Source organism: Mercenaria mercenaria, chromosome 7 (genome assembly GCF_021730395.1).
Source record: "Mercenaria mercenaria strain notata chromosome 7, MADL_Memer_1, whole genome shotgun sequence".
Taxonomy (NCBI): domain Eukaryota; kingdom Metazoa; phylum Mollusca; class Bivalvia; order Venerida; family Veneridae; genus Mercenaria; species Mercenaria mercenaria.
The window spans coordinates 70,898,206-70,918,170 of record NC_069367.1 but is presented as its reverse complement, the minus strand read 5'-3'; the positions used below and the strand labels follow the sequence as shown (position 1 = coordinate 70,918,170).

Below are 19,965 nucleotides of genomic sequence, written 5' to 3'. Positions count from 1 at the left end.
ACCTATTGACTGGAAATAATGCACGTTTATTCCAGGCAAACACAAAATGTAATGTAAAATCCCACCAGACCACATGCTTGCCCTTAAGAGTTAAACTTAAAGCTGAAACAAGAAAATCAAAGTGACTTGAAAGCCTGATTATACAATCATGACTCCAATATAGATATAAGATTGGCCCGGGATTGGAAGGAGCTGACACATGCTATAAGTAAACCTGCCTTTCCTGAAATGCTATCACCGACCTGTATAGAAAATGGGTTATATGCATAAATTTCATAGAAAAACATTTTCTTACATTATACATATATACCAAAATCAGAGCTAATTGGGAAACTTTTTCTTCTGGAATCTTTGAAATTCTTTTAAAGTTATTTTTCTGAAGATGACAAACAAAGTACATTTCTTACTCTTTATTCTCCTATGAAAAATCTTATAATTTATGTTTTCAATAAATTAAAGCTGACATATAATTTGGTGCCATAGATTGCTACCATATCTGATATACTTTTTTATAAAAAAGACATTTCAGAACAGTTATACACTTAATTTGCACACTCTAAATCAATTATTAGGCACTCAGAATATTTCACTAGACATCTGTGCACTTCTAAAACATTCAGCAGGATCTGTAACCTTTTTAGGCACGTGTTATTTCTGTTAAATCATGGTCAGGTTGATGTCACATCAAACTACTATTTGGTGCCATACTTATGCTTGGAAATAGTTCTTCCTTATTTCATCCATTTATGACATAAAAAACATACTAAAAATAACATACAGCATAATCAAATCTTAATAAATTCAAACACTCCAATTTGGTCGTATGCCACACAAAACAATTCACTTGGAATATGCCTTCAAGAATTTATTCCCAGGGGTAAAACCTTTTTATTGTGTTTAACTAGAGCTATCACTAAAGTGATGAATGTACCCCCCGCATGCACTGACACAGTACATTGCAATTTGACGCACACAAGATTGCATAATTATGTGTACTGTATGTATATAGATTGTATGTATACAGTATAGTAACAAAAAACAAAGTCCCATAACTATGAAGAATATTTATCTAAAAGAATGTAACATGCACCATGCACAACTAGGGTTGGTACTGATCACTTGTGTGAAGTTTCATTAAATTGTGTGCAAGGGTTTGGTAGATTAGGCACACACAAGATTGCATATGCAGACTGTATGTACATAGTATGTTAACAAGAAACAAAGTCCCATAACTCTGCAATTTTTGTCGCTGAAAGAACCTAACATGCCCCATGCACAACTACTGTTGTTACTGATCACTTGTGTGAAGTTTCATTAAATTGTGTTGAGGGGATGAGGAGAGATGGTGCGCACAAGATTGTGTTTATGTATATAGTATAGTAACAAAAAAACAAAGTCCCATAACTCTGCAAATTTTTTTCTGAAAGAACCTAACATGCCCCATGCACAACTACTGTTGTTACTGATCACTTGTGTGAAGTTTCATTAAATTGTGTCAAGGGGATGAGGAGAGATGGTGCGCACAAGACTGTGTCTATGTATATAGTACAGTAACAAAAAAACAAAGTCCCATAACTCTGCAATTTTTTTTTCTAAAAGAACCTAACATGCCCCATGCACAACTACTGTTGGTACTGATCACTTGTGTGAAGTTTCAGTAAATTGTGTCAAGGGAATGAGGAGAGATGGTGCGCACAAGATTGTGTCTATGTATATAGTACAGTAACAAAAAAACAAAGTCCCATAACTCTGCAAATTATTTTTCTAAAAGAACCTAACATGCCCCATGCACAACTACTGTTGGTACTGATCACTTGTGTGAAGTTTCATTAAATTCTGTCAAGGGGATAAGGAGAGATGGTGCGCACAAGATTGCGTCTACGGACAGACGGACGGATGGATGGACAGACAGACAACCTGAAACCAGTATACCCCCACCTTACAACTTTGTTGTCGGGGGGTACAAATATATGACAACATGGTTCTGTTATACTAGTATATAATTTCTTAATAAATCTAAAATAGTGCTAAACATGATTTTATGTACAGGAATGTAAATTTAGCACCTATTATCACTTTCTTTCAAACTGAAGATGAAATGATCAAACAAAGGGAGATAAGAAATTATGCTAAAGGTAATTTTTACTACAGGCCTACCATTAACATGTCCATGAAATATGAGGTGAACAAGAAAAGATGTATTAAGGGTCGAGAGCAAAAAGGTCTATATTTTTTATATATACATTTAGACATCTTTTGCTCTAACAACTCAATATATAAATTCAATAGCTAAAGGAAAATGTTAGCAAAGTGCTTTTTTTGTTAACTGATGAATGCTTGATTCTTCATTTAGTAACAGAAGTTAGCAGTAGTAAGGTACTATGAAATCATAAATATTTGTGGGGGACATATTTTTGTGGCTTTGTGGTTGAGTCAATCAACGAAATTTAATCTAAACAAACAAGTAAATTTCCCATTCATTTTATGTTCAAAAGCTGGAATCCATGAATTTATATCCCCAAAAAACTGTTTTGGCCAAAATCACAAAATCTCATGCCCACAAAATTATATGATTTCACAGTAATCAACAACAGCTGGATAGAAGTTCTTGTTTCTTTTTCAATGAATGAATCAGAACATCAAGAAAAATACAAGATCACAACAGGTAGTATCTTGCACAAATGATATTTTTTACCTAATGTCTTTAGGACTGTTTTCCACTTGTGTTATAAATCTTACAAGTAGCCCAAATTAAGTGATTCATGAATTTTCTAGCTCTAATAATCACTAGAAGTAAGTTTAGAAGTAAGAAAAAATGTTAAATCTTACTTACCCAGAGAGAACAATAGCAACAGCATCATTAAGAACACTTTCACCAAATACCAGAGCATACAGGGTAACATCTACATTTAAATCATTGAATATAGCCAACACTGTCACTGAAATATAAACATATTACATGTTTAATTAATGAGGAATAACAACATGCTCATAAATCTGTATTCACTGAATTTTTCCAGCATAAAAAGTAACAGTAATTTCACTGGTACTAAGGAAAGTTATGGTTTTATTAGTTTTTGGAACTTGATAGTAATTTATGTTCTTTTCAGTTCACTTTTTTTGCACCTATCCAGTTTACTGAACAGGAAGAGTAAAAGGTATTTATGCTGGACGTCAAGGGTTTAAATCAACGGCTATGTATCATATTCTCAGCAATGATTGACGAATGCTGGAGGTCATAGGTTAATATCATGGATGAGGCACTCTCAAAGATGACTGACTTGCATCTTGGGAGGTCAGATGTTCAAAATGTGAGCAAGGCATTACGTTCTCAGCAATGACTAACATTGGAAAAAGTGTCTAAGGTCACCTGTGATTCAGGTGATGATGGCTAGAACTGACTAACAATTAAGTTATCAATTAACAGGTATAACATTCAAAGAAACATTTCCTTTGAAAACTGGCCTTAGATTCAGAGAAGACTTTTAAAGTTTTCTAGGGAAAAGCAGACCTGCCTCCAGCATCCAAATTTTTAGCTAAATCAAGATTTCTTTTAACAATTTAGCAGAAGGTCATCAAAGGAACATTTCTGTAAATTAATTCAAAACTGGACCAGTGGTCTAAGAGATGTCATCTTAAGATTTTTCTATTTTTAGCTCTGGTGGCCATGTTTTTGACAAATTGGTAAGGAACTAGCATGGAGGCCATCTTGTCTAGTCCCATAATGGTGAACAGGTTATTCAACACCAGGTTTTCACTTGGTGTGGCAAGGTATAAAGGAGGCCATTTTTGTGTTTCAACTGGTCAACAAAAATGAGACAGAAGGTTGATTTTGGTGAAATAGATTAGTTATTGCAGTGTAATTTTTATGAAATTTTGCAGTAAGCAAATGCGAAAGGAAAAATTAGTCTTGGATAACTTTCTCTTCGTTTTGTCAAGTTTTAGGATAGTTCTTCAAAATAAGCTAAGAATTTGTACTCTGAAATGGGTCTAACTGTGTGAAAAATAGCAAAAATTAGTGACATGAAATAATATTGATATCAGCTTACCAGGGTCTGTGGCTGAGATAATTGCACCAAAGAAGAAACAATCATTGACTGTAAAGGTCATCGGCAAAAATCTTGTAAAGGCAAACATCAGACCCCTGAAAAGAAAGAAAATATAGCCATTTCTTTTTATAATGTTTCTTATTGTCTGTCTGACAGCATGTCTTGCAAGTAACATTCTACCATGAGCCTACACGTTGCAATCCAGACTGTTGTTACAATACAGACAGTTACAACAACCATCAGCATTTAGCTGCTTCGTATTCTTTCATCTGCGGAGATACCAAGAGATCAAACATATAATAAAAGAATATTTATTTTTACCATTTGGCTCTAACAACAAGCATGCATTTCCACCTTACCCACTATTCCCCCACCTCACCTTCCTTGAAAAGATTTATTTATAACGTTTCAATTCTTTTAATGTAAATCATATGAGTGTATGCTTTGACTATGAACATCATAAATATGTTGGACATCTGATCCAGAGATTGACCATCCAAATCCTGGTGAGAGCAGACTTCGAGCAGGTTGAGCGCCAGATCTGGGTAAACTGATTACATCAGCTGACCGTTCAAATTCCTGGTGGCAGTAGCCTTTGACCAAGGTGCTAGTACTTTGTCAAAGATCAGGTAAGTAGTCATCAAGCACAGTGAATGTAAGTAGTGAGAATATTGTCTTTAATAAATGTGAAAATAAGTAAGTTTAAACTAAAGATAACAATGTAACTGTACTCACCCAACTGCCATACAGGATACTGTTGTACCAATGAATGCATACATAACTATTGCTCCAAAGTTCTTGAAAAAAAATCTCTGGAAACAAGAAAATATTTTTTGAAACAAATACTATTTTTTTTATTTTAAGCTTTCATGTATTTTTCTTAGATTTTTTCAAAAACACATGTTAAAACTTTCATGTAATGTTTATTTTTTCAAAAATATTTTTCTTACATTTTTATGAATTTTTTAAAAAACAAATATTAAACTTTAATGCAAGTCTTCAAAAATAACCCACTTCTAAATATGTCACAAAGAAAGTTAACTATTACCAGCAGTTATAATCAATGGCAATGTCTTGTTTATTTGTTGTTGTTGGGTTTTCCTAGTTTCTATGTATTTGCTTCCACTATGCATAAAATATATGAAAAAATATTTATCAATTTCATTTTCAAATATTTCTAAGCAGAGAAATGAACCAAGGGCAAATATTCTGAGACAATTTAACTCTACGAACCCTTTATCAAAGAAGGCATGCATGAAAATGTTGAAAATAAAAAAAAACCTGATGTAGGGTCAATTTTTGGGGAAAACTGCATGATTTAAAAGAAATTTTCTTTTGGGAAGGCGCCTATTAACAGCCCTATTTTAGAAGAAAAACAACAGCTGTCACTAATGGTGACAAATGCCCCCCGCAGCACCTTGACCTTTGACCTGGTACCTTGACCTTTGACCTGGTGACCCCAAAGTCAGTAGGGGTGGTGTACTCAATAAGTACTATCAGCATGTGAAGTTTGAAGGTCCTAGGTGAAGTGGTTCGCGAGTAAAGTGCCTTCATGCAAAAAGTTAACGTTGGCCCCTGTGACCTTGACCTTTGACCTGGTGACCCCAAAGTCAGTAGGGATGGTGTACTCAATAAGTACTATCAGCATGTGAAGTTTGAAGATCCTGGGTGAAGTGGTTCGCGAGTAAAGTGCCTTCATGCAAAAAGTTAACGTTGGCCCCTGTGACCTTGACCTTTGACCTGGTGACCCCAAAGTCAGTAGGGGTGGTGTACTCATTAAGTACTATCAGCATGCGAAGTTTGAAGGTTCTGGGTGAAGTGGTTTGTGGGTAAAATGCCTTCATGCAAAAACTTAACGTTGGCCCCTGTGACCTTGACCTTTGACCTGGTGACTTCAAAGTCATTAGGGGTGGTGTACTTAATAAGTACTATCAGCATGTGAAGTTTGAAGGTCCTGGGTGCAGTGATTCGCGAGTAAAGTGCCTTCATGCAAAAAGTTAACGTTGGCCCCTGTGACCTTGACCTTTGACCTGGTGACCCCAAAGTCAGTAGGGGTGGTGTACTCAATAAGTACTATCAGCACATGAAGTTTGAAGGTCCTGGGTGCAGTGGTTCGCGAGTAAAGTGCCTTCATGCAAAAAGTTAACATTGGCCCCTGTGACCTTGACCTTTGACCTGGTGACCCAAAGTCAGTATGGGTGGTGTACTCAATAAGTACTATCAGCATGTGAAGTTTGAAGATCCTGGGTGCAGTGGTTCGCGAGTAAAGTGCCTTCATGTAAAAAGTTAACGTTGTGACGAACGAACAAACTAACGAACGAACGGACGGACAGTTGAAAACTAATATGCCTCCCTTCGGGGGCATAAAAAACCTGCCAAGTTTTCCTCATTGCCATTGACACTGCCAAGGAACCAAGCTGTAATGTGTTTACTAACTTACCCTTTTCATACTGTATCCTGCTTCAAAAATTATCACTGGCAAGAAAACATTGAAAAATATTTCTGGATCAAATGTCACCTGAAAGAAAATATACAATGTATTATAAAGTACAGATTAAACAGAGTAATACATTGTACGTAGAAAATAAAAAACCTAATAGTATGGGAGGAGTCGGACACACAAGATTTCAGGATGGATGGATGTATGCACCTTCAGACAGCAGCAACGCTATAATTATGCCCCCACATAAATTTGTGGGGGCATAAATATGACAAAGCAGAGATTAAACAACATAGACTTAAAAATGTAATTTATGTCATCAATGCACACTTTTCTCTCAACAATTATTAACTTTCACATCATTTTTGTTCTAACAATATACAGGTATAATACACAAAGAAAATGTAAATATTTACTTAAACTGATGCTACATAGTGTAAATGAGAAACAGTTTACAGTTCAGTGTTTCAGTGTTGTTGCTTTTTTAGGGGAATTGGGGGGCAGTTCAACTATCAGGAAGAGATAATCCCATCGAAATGACTAAAATAGCAGGAAAATCACACCATATTAAAAGTCGTATTTTTCATATTTTCATAAATACAATACACCCCAGAAAAAAAACTGACTTTGAAAACATATTGTCCTGTGTTTAAAACAGTACTATTTACATATGTAGCAAGAGTGTAACTGTTGGTTGGCAAAAAGATAAAAATTCATTTAAACAAGAGGACCATGATGGTCCTGAATCGCTCACCTGTTCCCACATGACCCAGTTTTGAACTGAGTATGACGTTGTTTTTTCTATTATTTGACATAGTGACCTAGTTTTTGAGCTCATGTGACCCAGTTTTGAACCTGACCTAGATATCAACAAGATAAAAATTCTGACCAATTTTCATGAAGATCCATTGAAAAATATGGCCTCTAGAGAGGTCACAAGGTTTTTTTATTATTTGACCTACTGACCTAGTTATTGACCGCACATGACCCAGTTTCGAACTTGACCTAGATATCATCAAGATGAACACTCTGACCAATTTTCATGAAGATCCATTTGAAAGTATGGCCTCTAGAGAGGTCACAAGGATTTTCTATGTTTAGACCTACTGACCTAGTTTTTGATCGCAGTTGACCCAGTTTCAAACCTGAACTACATATCATCAAGATTAACTATCAGACCAACTTTCATACAGATCCCATGAAAAATATGGCCTCTAGAGAGGTCACAAGGTTTTTTTATTATTTGACCTACTGACCTAGTTACTGACTGCATGTGACCCAGTTTCGAACTTGACCTAGATATTGTCAAGGTGAACATTCTGAACAATTTTCATGAAGATCCATTTGAAAGTATGGCCTCTAGAGAGGTCACAAGGTTTTTCTATTTTTAGACCTACTGACCTAGATTTTGACAACAGTTGGCCCAGTTTCGAACCTGACCTAGATATCATCCAGATGAACAATCACACCAATTTTCATACAGATCCCATGAAAAATACAGCCTCTAGAGAGGTCACAAGGTTTTTTTATTATTTGACCTACTACCTAGTTATTGACCGCACGTGTCCCAGTAACAAACCTGACCTAGATATCATCAAGGTGAACACTCTGACCAATTTTCATGAAGATCCATTCAAAAGTATGGCCTCTAGAGAGGTCACAAGGTTTTTCTATTTTTAGACCTACTGACTTTGTTTTTGACCGCACGTGACCAAGTTTCAAACTTGACCTAGATATCATCAAGGTGAACATCCAGACCAATCTTCATACAGATATCATGAAAAATATGGCCTCTAGAGAGGTCACAAGGTTTTTCTATTATTTGACCTACTGACCTAGTTTTTGAAGGCACGTGACCCAGTTTTGAACCTGACCTAGATATCATCAAGTTGAACATTCTGACCAATTTTCATGAAGATCTTGTGAAAAATGTGGCCTCTAGAGAGGTCACAAGGTTTTTCTATTTTTAGACCTACTGACCTAGTTTTTGACCGCACGTGATCCAGTTTCGAACTTGACCTAGATATCATCAAGGTGAACATTCTGACCAATTTTCATATAGACCCCATGAAAAATGTGACCTCTAGAGTGGTCACAAGCAAAAGTTTACGGACGGACGGACTGACGCACGGACGACGGACGCTGCGCAATCACAAAAGCTCACCTTGTCACTTTGTGACAGGTGAGCTAAAAAATGCCCCCATCCCCAAAAAGAAACAATGCAACTTACTGTTTTTTCAAGCGGTGCCTCTTCCTCTACTTCTGTGACAATTTTGTCGAGAGTATACTTTATAATTTTCTCCTCACTTTTATTAAGAATTTTATGTGAAAAGTTAACAAAGACAGCCTCAGGTGGATCAGCTTTGTTATATGCTAGCAGTGTCGCATCAGCTGTTGATTGAATATTCGGATGACTAGTGTAACGTATCACTGCTCCAACAATTAACCCTGAATGAAAAATAGAACAAGAGTTGTTAGTTGACAGCAACTTGTTGCAAAAGATGAAAAGTTTAACAATAGTACATTCTAAATGGGGGTGTAATGTTTGGTTGGTGGGTGGTGGGTTGGATAAGAAACAATACTGAAAAAAAATGTAATCAAAAGCAACAGGAAATTATATCAAGAAAAACAATAAAACGAAACCGAAAAAAATAGTTTTTTTTTCATGGGGTGGGGGTAAGGAGAGATGGGAATATGGGCAGAGGCTGAATGGATTCTATGCTATCAAGATACAAAAAAGACTGGGCTTAAGCTAGGCTAAGATTTTAAGGAGAAGTCACTTCAGCTAAGATTTAAGGGAGAAGTGGAGAGGTTTTAGGGAGAAATGTAGAGATTTTGGGGAAACCAGATAGATTTTAAGTGCCATGACATGCAAGTCAAACAAGCGCTGTCGGAGGACAGCAACGCTCGACTATTCAACAGCCTTGTCGACTGAATGAATACGAAAGTCGAAAAAGGGGCATAATTTAAAAAAAGCAAAATAGGGTTATGGAACCTGCATAGTGCTTATCAGCTCATGACAGTGGACAAGTGTGTGAAGTTTCAATCCATTCCCATTAGAGGGTACTGAGATACCAGCCTACATATAAGAATTTAACCCAAAACTCCTAAGTTTAAAAAGGTGCATAATTTTGTAAAATGCAAAGTTGAGTTATTGACCCTTTGCACTGCATGTCATATCATGACAGTGAACAAGTGTGTGAAGTTTCAATCCTTTCCCATTAGTGGATACTGAGATACCAGCTTACATACAAAACCTTAACCAAAAAATTCTAAGTCGAAAAAGGGGCATAATTTTGTAAAAAAGCAAAATAGAGTTATGGAACCTGCTTTGTGCATGTCAGATCATGACAGTGAACAAGTGTGTGAAGTTTCAATCCATTCCAATTAGTGAGTACTGAGATACCAGCTTACATACAAAACCTTAACCAAAAAAATTCTAAGTCGAAAAAGGGGCATAATTTTGTAAAAAAGCAAAATAGAGTTATGGACCTGTGCAATGTAAGTCAGTTTATCACAGTGAATAAGTGTGTGAAGTTTCAATCCATTCCCACAAGTGGTTACTGAGATACCAGCTTACATACAAAACCTTAACCAAAAATTTCTAAGTCGAAAAAGGGGCATAATTTTGTAAAAAAGCAAAATAGAGTTATGGGACCTGTGCAGTGTAAGTCAGTTTATCACAGTGAATAAGTGTGTGAAGTTTCAATCCATTCCCACAAGTGGTTACTGAGATACCAGCTTACATACAAAACCTTAACCAAAAATTTCTAAGTCGAAAAAGGGGCATAATTTTGTAAAAAAGCAGAATAGAATTATGGGACCTGTGCAATGTAAGTCAGTTTATCACAGTGAATAAGTGTGTGAAGTTTCAATCCATTCCCACATGTGGTTGCTGAGATACCAGCTTACATACAAAACTTAACCAAATCGGGACGCGGACGCCGACGCGGACGCCGACGCATGGGCGAGTCCAATAGCTCTACTATTCTATGAATAGTCGAGCTAAAAAGGAACTAAATATACTTATAACTGCTTTATATTATAATTTCCTAATTTAAAGTAATAACAAATTATAATTTAAAGTGTCAATCTGTTTTCTTATCCTTGTGAATCTAATGTGATTAAACTAGAATTCAAAGTACTTTTTTTCAGTTTTGCCTAATCATTTCCTAAAACAAGAAAACCCTTTAATTATGAATACAATTTCAAAAAAGTTAACTTCATATTCTAAAACTGGCTTAGCAAAAAACTTCTTGGTGTCTGAAGTAGGTGGAGCTTAAATTACGCCATCATGTATTTGAGAAAAGTGTCAACAGGCCGATTGACTAAGGATAAACAAGAGTGCCAGAATGTCACAATATACGCCAGTCACAGCAAATTTCTTTACACTAGCACAGGGATACACACTAGCTATTTTTATTTAGGGGCCCAGACTGTCAAAAATAAATGTTTAACATTAGCCATGGGATACTGGGCCCCTGCAAATGTATATCCCTGTAGCACCTGTATTTGCAAATGCAATTTTACTATTGTGGTTGTTTAGTAATTATTGTAATTCTTTTGTTTTTTTTAAGTCCACAAAAAAAACTCCTTACCAGGTAGAGATACCTTAAAATACACCTAAAATTTGAAAGTAACAATCTATGTTGTACCACAGAAAAGAGGTCTTGCTTTTTCCCTACCGTCAATTATAAAAAAGTTATAATATAAGTAAAATTCTAAGTCCACACAAAAATCCTTACCAAGTAGAGAAAAGTCCAAATACACCTCAAAATTGGATGTAACATGCATGTTGTACTCAGAAAAGTAGTTCCCCACGACTAGTAATGAAAAAGTTACAATATAAGCTATTTATAGTAACAACAAAGGGAAGTAATTCTAAAGAAGGGACCTGCGTATGACACTCCGTCTCATGATGGTGTACAATACTACAATTGTGCCAAGTTACATCAAAATCCCTCCATGCATGAAGAAGAAATGCTCCGGACAAAGTCATTCTTGTATCTGACCTTTGGCCTCTAAGTGTGACCTTGAGCTTAGACTTAGGGACCTGGCTCCGTGTTCACAAAACATTTTCAGTCTCAGCTGAGTTTGATAATGAAACTTTATTTGTCATTTATATCTAAATAGCTTGTTTAAAACTAAATTTTAAGTTAATAACTATTATCAAATTCCTATCTAGTATTGATGGTCAGTGTCAGCTGGTATTTAACCTTGAGGTTTTAGTAAAATTGATATTAAAATTTCAAACTCAAACTCAGCTGAGACCGAAAAATGTTTTGTGAACACGAGGCCTGGTTCTTGCGCATGACACTCCGTCTTGTGGTGTGAACATTTGTGCCAAGTTATATCAAAATCCCTCCATGCATGAAGAAGAAATGCTTCGGACAAAGTTTTCATTCTTGTATCCTTTGACCTCTAAGTGTGACCTTGACCTTAGACCTAGGGACCTGGTTCTTGCGCATGACACTCCGTCTCATGATGGTGACCAATTTTGCCAAGTTTCATCAAAATCCTTCTATGCATGAAGAAGATATGCTCTGGACAAAGTCTGCGGACGGCGCCCGCCCGCCCGCCAGGGGCGTTCCCATAATATGACCCGTTTATCAAACGGGCATATAAAAAATTGGGCAACTTGAATTTCGCTTTGATGTTAGATTAGCGCGAAGTGGGGAGCTCCAAAGAGCCCCCTTGATTATTAGCTCTGTTTAAGACTTTTAGCATTGATAAATACAGCCCCTGACCTAGAATGGTCATTTCATGATGCAGAAGTCCCAACAACTTATAATAAAGAGTTTTAGAACATTATCTTCATGTTACAAAAAAATTTCTTAGTGAAAAGGGGGCATCATTTTGCCAAAATGTAAGCCAGAGTTATACAAGAGCTGTCTGCTGACAGCGCGCTCGACTATTCGAAGAATTGATGAAAGTATGGGGTCAAAATATTACCAGAGGTTTTCAGACAAAAGAAAAAGAATAGATAAGACAAATAATGTACCTGTATTGGATAACTCTTGCACTGCATGGCAATGTGTGACCATGATGTACTTTAGCAAGTGTTCAAAGTTTCAAAGCCAAATATCAAACAGTTTAGACAAAAATATGGAATGGTATGTGAAACTTAACTAAAGTACATTTTTCATCGTCTCTAATAGTTTGCTGATTTTTCAGTCGATAAAACGAATGAGATCGTGTTTGTATACAAATCTGTTGATATTCTACTTTTAGAAATAATAAAACATTGATCGCCGAAAGTCCATAATTTATGTTATTTTGTAAAAAGTGATGTTTTTCTAAGTTCGACCTAAACTTTAATTCTTAAAACACAAATTTATTTATAAATATTTTTTTGATGAATGGATTTAGCTTTAAAAGTTTTGAACATCACACTTCCGCTATTGAAGTTAAATGTCATTTAAAACAGTTATTCATATAAAAAATATTTGAATACAAAAATATGAAAATTGTGAAAAAGTTAATATTTAAAAATTCCAATCCCAAATTTATCGGCTGAATAATGCGGTGATTTTTGCAAAATGATTAAAAGTAAATCTTTCGTATGTATTCACACAGAATTTTGTTTGCAGATAAGTATCGATATGTTTCAAGGTTTCCACTGGGCACAGTTTTTTTTCCGCCACTTAAATTTTTTTAAGGTGCGCGCGGCAGAGGATCAATAATGTCGAAAAAATTAAAATTAATATAATATCACTCAATTAGTTCAGTTTTTAAAATTTATTTTCTACATTCCACAAATAACTCAACAAGCAGACGCATACACATTAACATTGATTCATCATGTAAAAATAAGTAGTCAGTTCAAAATTATAGATCTATACCATTTTTTTTCAATCTCTTTTTCATTTCATACTTAACTACGCAATTTGCTCTTGAATCAGTCTATCCTAATATCACATTGTGTCAAAAATAGGTTTTAATATTAATTCTCAACCATTTTCAAAACAAATCTATAAAACTATCCCTATATATAGTTTTTGCCAATTTTGAATTATCTCCCTTTAATGGTCATTTTTCACTACTAGTATAATATCTTCGACTTTTCATTATTATCGATTACTTCAGCAATTTGGCTTGATATTAAAAATAACTTGCGATTTACTATCATTTAGTATCAAGAAAATGGGTGGGGCTTTAGACGAAGCGCTCAGCAAATATTTCATTTCACTTGCTTTTGTAATAGTAGGCGGGTCTGAATTTGGCGAATCAGATTGACTGATAATTGTTCTTGCGTGGAGGAACACTCTCGTGACTCCGCGAAGTTTTAAATTATGCCCAGAGGTGTAAATCAGTATTGACACGGTGTGTATTGCTAAATATCGGATTATCCGTGACACGCTGTGTATAACTATTGATCGGTGATAGTCGGCACGTTTCTATTGTACTTTAACATTGTTTCCGGTAGTAAAACAGATGTTTATTTTACGCAAATTAAAAATAATTAACTGTGGAAAAATTTTTTTCGCCAAAAAAGGAATTGGCGAATCAGGGGTTCCACTAGACCTGAAAACCCAAGGGTCCCAGGACCCTTGGCCCAAATTTTGAAGGCTCCTTTTCCAAAATACAGGAGTCCTGTCCCAACACATCCATATAATTGACTATATTTTTTTTATTTAGTAATACGTAGATCTTTACCTAAGAAAACAATAAACTCAAGATCATGTTACAACATAATAAAAATGTCAGTTTCAGGTCATAATTAGTCTCAAATTGTAAACTAATAATTATAAAAAAATCATATTATTTTTATTAGGTTTTTCTTCAATATTTCATTTAATTTTTAATATCAGAATAGTCCTATAATACTCTTTTAAAATGTATCCAAAATGCACTATCCGGACACTGGTACACTTTCGGAATGTACTGGTACACTTTCGGAATATCATGGGAAAGTTGTTTTTGCTCCGTTTACTTGGCCAACTAAGCTAAATCAGAGATAGTTCCTTAAATAATGATGGTACTTATCATTAAAAACTGCATTGAAAGTCTGTTTTTTAAAGGAATTTTGGAAATATGCATATGACATCGGGTGTAATTAGACTCTTGACATTCTAAACTTATTTTTGCTTTCGAAATTCATCAAAATTTGCGAAGTTTCTTGTTGAAATTATCGTATGATCACTGAACAGTGGTCTAATTTAAAGTTGGCATGAACAAATCTTGCAGGGCACTTTTCACATGCTTGGTAATCAGCTGCTTATGATAATTTAATAATTGGCGCCTTTTTTGACAGTACACAGGATCAATAAGCTTTATCAATTAATTTCAACACTTCATTGATTCTTGTTACCTATGTGCACTCGCCATGACGTAACTTGCTGATAAAAAAATCAGCGAGGCATGTCTACAGGAGAAAGGGCGGGATTTAGCAGAAGATCAAAGGCAGGAGGGCATGACCGCGAGTGTTTATTCTGAATACACGTGTCTATCATGGAAATAGTTTTACTGAAGGAAATGAATGATAAGAGGAAGGATTATCAAAGGAAAATGCCCCTGGGTCCCGAAGGACACACAGGCAAGTATCATGCCGGGTCCTTTGAGCGTCTTTTGAAAATCTCCCGGGTCAAATGGAACCCCTGGCGAATAGTAGCGGAAACCCTGTGTTTAGAAAATAACAGGTATCATTAATTACTCATTAAGAAATCTATTACCGGACCGCTAGAAAATCCCCTGAGGTTTAGATTGCAGGCTAGGCGTCCAGTTACCGGACGGCTAGAAACTTCAAATAAATAAATCTGCCAAGAAATTAAGGCCTATGCTATTTTGAAATTATGAATTAGGTGGGTGGGGTACATGATATTATTTCTGATTAATTTCGAAGTTACTGTAAAACAAACGTTATTCCAATGTGACAATACATCAAAACCATGAAGTGTTGAACTCTTACTTTAATTTAAAAAGTAAAGTGGGAAAAGTTATCAGTATGTTCGTGTCACAATTTTAGGGGTAAGTATTCTATGTCATCGTGCATAACTGCGAAAAACTATAACATACATAATAAAGCTAAACTATCCGTGTAAATGAGCTGAGAGCTATTTTACTATTTCCGTTTATTACTTTTCTAAAAAACACATTACAATTTACCAGGTGTTGGCAAAATTTGTCATTTTTGTGCACATGCCTTTACACATTAAAGAAGTCCGAACTATAGGTATGGTGTGCGAGAGGGGCCTGAGCGCTTACGTAGTGCTCATTTACAGGAATTGTACTGCTCATATATATATGAATTTTATAGGTAGATCAAATTATTTATGTCATTGTTGTACATTTGGAGCAAATCGGTCCTATTCTGAAATATGTTAATTTATATACTACGGTAAAAGCCAATCAATGAATTCCTTTTATACCGTTGAACCAATCGTGAAACGGCATCTTCCTTCTTCGTCAGCATTCAAGAGTGAATAGCACGCTTCTTTCTTTAATTTTATATTGGCTAATTTCTGGTTTTATCTTACCACCACATGCCATTCCGCCTCCTCTTTCAAGTGACAATTTTCTAATTTTGAAAGATTTCTCTTAATATGCAAATTCATCTACATTTCTTGATATACTTTCGGCGGTTATATCCGCCCTAATATGTGAATATATATATTTGTTATGGTATTGGACTATAACTCCATTCAGATATGAGAACATATCTATTTGTTAAGGACGGTATGTTTCGCCCAGATATGTGAAAATATAAATTTGTTAAGGTATTTTCCGGCGGTATTTTCTGCCCAGACATGTGAAAATATATATATTTTTTTAATGTATTGTTTTGCAATGGCGGTATTTTTCGCCCAGATATGTGAAAATATATATTTGTTAAGCGGTATTTTTCGCCCAGATATGTGAAAAAAATATATTTGTTAAGGTATTGTTCGGCAAAATAAATATTGCCCTTTTTCAGTCAACACTTAGTTCACTCTTATATTTTCCCATACATAGTCCTCAGGGTCAGTGCTTCGTTGTGAACAGATGCACATAAATAACTTTATCATAAGTCCGCAAAGTGCAACAAAAGAAATAGCAGTATTAATTTTGTAATAATATTATTTATTTACAAGGTATGTCTGACAAATGACATCGAGAATTCTAACTTTAGAAAGCTGCATTTTCAAGTACCTGAATTTTTCCACTTTGGTTAAAAAGAGTTTTTTTTACAATAGATAATGACTGACTACAGAAGGTAATAAAAATACCATTGACCTAGAGAATGCTACAACCTACTAAACTTCAGAGTTTGTTTAAAATTATATTGAACACGTTTGCTTTAATTTAAGGTGAAAAATAAACTAGAACTCTATGATAAAAATCGAATAAATCATTTCGAACATGTTAGACAGTGAGAAAGCAAACATATCGTACGTATTATTTAGCATGGATGATTTGAACTGTGAATATATACTATTTACACTTAACATTTAATTCCACGAGTACACACACATATACATATATATTTACCTTTACCCTTTATACAATAGGAATATATTTGTTTTACCTGTAAGATTAAAGCATAACCCCTCGTGAACAAATAATGCATGTGGCGTTCACTGTTGATATATAATTGTAATATTATATTTTGACGTTACACTGAAACAAACAAACCCTTTTTGCATATTCATTTATATAAAACAAACAAACAAAAACGGGAACAATGTTTATTTTGTTTGTTTGTGAGTAACACCGAAACGACACAATGAACTTTTCCCAGGTTTTGTTGGTGGTGAAAGGCTCCAGGGGTCCCTCCAGACATTTTTTGAGGCTCAGACTAGTAGCTAGATCGAGACACTAACCTCAGTTGGATGGTTTCCTTACGTGAAAAGTTTCCACACCTCAAGTGGGTTTTTGATCCCACGTCGGTGATGGGCGAGGAATTCGAAGCCAGCGACCATGACCATCAAGTTTTTCTTTTGCAAGTATAAAACATAAATATTCATTAATTTCGTAAACATAACTGACAATGACATTTACCACGTCGGAAGTTACAAATGGTTTGCCGAATACACCATACTTTTAAATACAGAAGTTTACACACCATGTGGGTCGGAAAGCATGAAATTTACGTTCTTGAACATATATGTGAATAGTTACTTTTGAAATGTAAACAAAGGCATAAAAGTAACTGTTTTCATGTTCGTGGTAAGGATCGACTTGTGATTGTCAATGTTCCCGATACGGAATATATATGAATGTATAAACACGAGCCGTTTCATCTTACAGGACTTACAAGAACATAGTAAGCGGTTGTTTATTTATTGTATTTAGTCTAGTAACCTTTGACACTGATTTCGAGGACAGACCGGGTTTGTGACATATACATGTCTGTTGTTGGGCTGGAAAAAGATAGATCCAAAATTTATACTAAAAGCTATATTGCATAAATGTTTCGTTATTTCTGTGCATACAATTCGGTTGTTTGAAGGTTAGAATATCAGAAAATTACAGGAAATAAAACATGTCTTTGAAAAAGTACCGATCTTTCATCATTTGTTTGGTTGGCGCATGATTACAAATTTAATGTTAGTAGGCCGTGATGTCCATGAAGCCGTGTAAAGTGATAGTTTTGATGACACGTTGGTTTTATTTTGTAATTGTGAGTGATCTTTAAGTGATCAGAAAGATCGGACAGTGGGATGTTATAAAAAAGTGATGTTTTATTTAGATTAGAAAGTCAATCGTACTCTACAATAAGGAAATCTAAGGTAAAATACTCCTTTTATTTCGTTCACTGAAGAAAACATGGCGGACACAGTTTTGTAAAAGAGTGGTGCACGTGTGATTCGTGTAACATAGTTTAACGGCGTTTTCTTAGAAAGCTACCGCTCAGCTCATTTACACTGACATATCCTTGATTGAAGAATATATATATTGTATATATATGAGAGACTTACGGTACCAAATACTTACCCCGAAAATTTCTATGCATTTTCTTCTAGTGCACTGTTGGGACATGTTTTTGACTGTCATTGATACTTTATAATTTATTCGGAGATACATTTTCTTATAATTATTAGTTTCTTTTTGATCCCCGTGCATTTCTCGCGTTGTTACGACAATCTCAGTTTTACATACGAATTTTGCATTGTCGAAATAGCATAGTCCTTAAATTATGTGTGACTCATAGTCATACTCATAGCCCTATTCCACTAAATCAATAGACATGGTCCGTCATTTTTTCACACCTGAGTTTATAAAGATAAGATAGTAATTAACAAATTTTACTAACCGTAAATGATAGACAATCCTGTCTCGTGCACAAATCTAAATCTTCTGTGTTTAAATAACCAAACAGTCAAAATTGTTAACAATAACAATCCTAGTAACATTAAAATTGTCAAGCTATCGGTTTTATGTTGACTTGAAACAATTTCCTCTTCTTCAGAGTCAACCGATGGAGTCAACGGAATATCTGTCACTTGTGCCATTGTGGAATAAAACATGGAAATTACAATGTGAAACGTCAAAATAATATTTTTGTCCTCCATCTTGCACGCCCCCTACCAGGAAACGGTGTCTTGCTTGTAATACCCTTTTATCATGGTTGGTATTTAAGGTTACACAGTAGTAAATATTTCCGCGGATGGATAAACTGGTTGAATACCACTAACCCTGTTTCATGATGATGTTAATTTTGTAACATATGTGTTTTGTAGATCATGTTAAACTTGAAAAAATAACAATGAACATTATGCTTTCAAATTTAGTTTTCAAAATAGATACGTTGTCTTTTTCCAAACCTGAGCATTGTTAGCACACCAATTTCATTCCACAGTCTTATGCCATTTTAAGTATCAATGTTATATTTAAAAACTACCATTTATTCTTCAAATGTTACATTTTTATATTTCTTAATGAGAGTAGTAGTTTAAAAAGAACTTGATTTTTGATGCGATAGTTTATACATATTTTCAATTGTTATTCATTAGGCGTAAAAAAATGGTTTGTTTCCGGTATCCCGACCTACCCTTAATTTTTGGCCTGGCCCTAAATGTTTTTATGGCCTTGGAGAATATTTTTTTTCAACTTTTGAACAAAAAGTTGCAAAACTTAACTTTTTATGCTTTAAACATGGTCAATGATGTTAGAAATCAACTTACTGAAACTCTAAAGGCATAACTCCCTTAATTATTTGTATTCATTTTTTGACATAAAAATAATTTTAGCCGTTTATTTGTTTTAAATATATCTCAGGCAATTAAATCCTCTTAAGAACTGCACTCTGGTGAAAAATTAACATTTATGTAATTTAATATAACTGTTTAATTTTAAAAGTGCAAAACCTCTAAGAAGTAAAAATCTAAATTGTCGCTCTATGCTAGACATTTAAACGGGTGTTATTTTGCAGAAATGAAAACTCTCAAATCAGAAACGTTACTATCAAGGTCAAAGTAATAATGGACATTTATCTTGAATGTCATATGTAAATAAAATAAATCGTTTTATTTGTCGTATTAAGAATATATTTTTCTT

The 19,965-nt window shown here is 34.8% G+C and overlaps 1 protein-coding gene across 9 annotated transcripts in view; it reads right to left on the bottom strand.

The window, feature by feature from the left end:
• LOC123553956 (sodium/hydrogen exchanger 9-like) overlaps nucleotides 1-18,991 on the bottom strand; it is a 75,657-nt gene extending 56,666 nt beyond the window's left edge. For 8 of the 9 annotated variants that reach the window (XR_006686924.2, XM_045343729.2, XM_045343733.2 and 5 more), the window contains exons 1-7: nucleotides 18,722-18,991; nucleotides 8,720-8,937; nucleotides 6,490-6,567; nucleotides 4,785-4,861; nucleotides 4,050-4,144; nucleotides 2,834-2,939; nucleotides 219-242 (exon numbers count right to left, since the gene is read on the bottom strand). Coding sequence is in view for 8 of the 9 variants with exons in the window: in XM_045343729.2 (XP_045199664.2) it covers nucleotides 219-242; nucleotides 2,834-2,939; nucleotides 4,050-4,144; nucleotides 4,785-4,861; nucleotides 6,490-6,567; nucleotides 8,720-8,937; nucleotides 18,722-18,980 (857 nt within the window). In the remaining variant the exon portion in view is untranslated. The remainder of the gene's footprint in view (nucleotides 1-218; nucleotides 243-2,833; nucleotides 2,940-4,049; nucleotides 4,145-4,784; nucleotides 4,862-6,489; nucleotides 6,568-8,719; nucleotides 8,938-18,721) is intronic. The other variant, XM_045343727.2, reaches the window with a different exon arrangement.
• Between the last annotated feature and the right edge of the window lie 974 nt (nucleotides 18,992-19,965).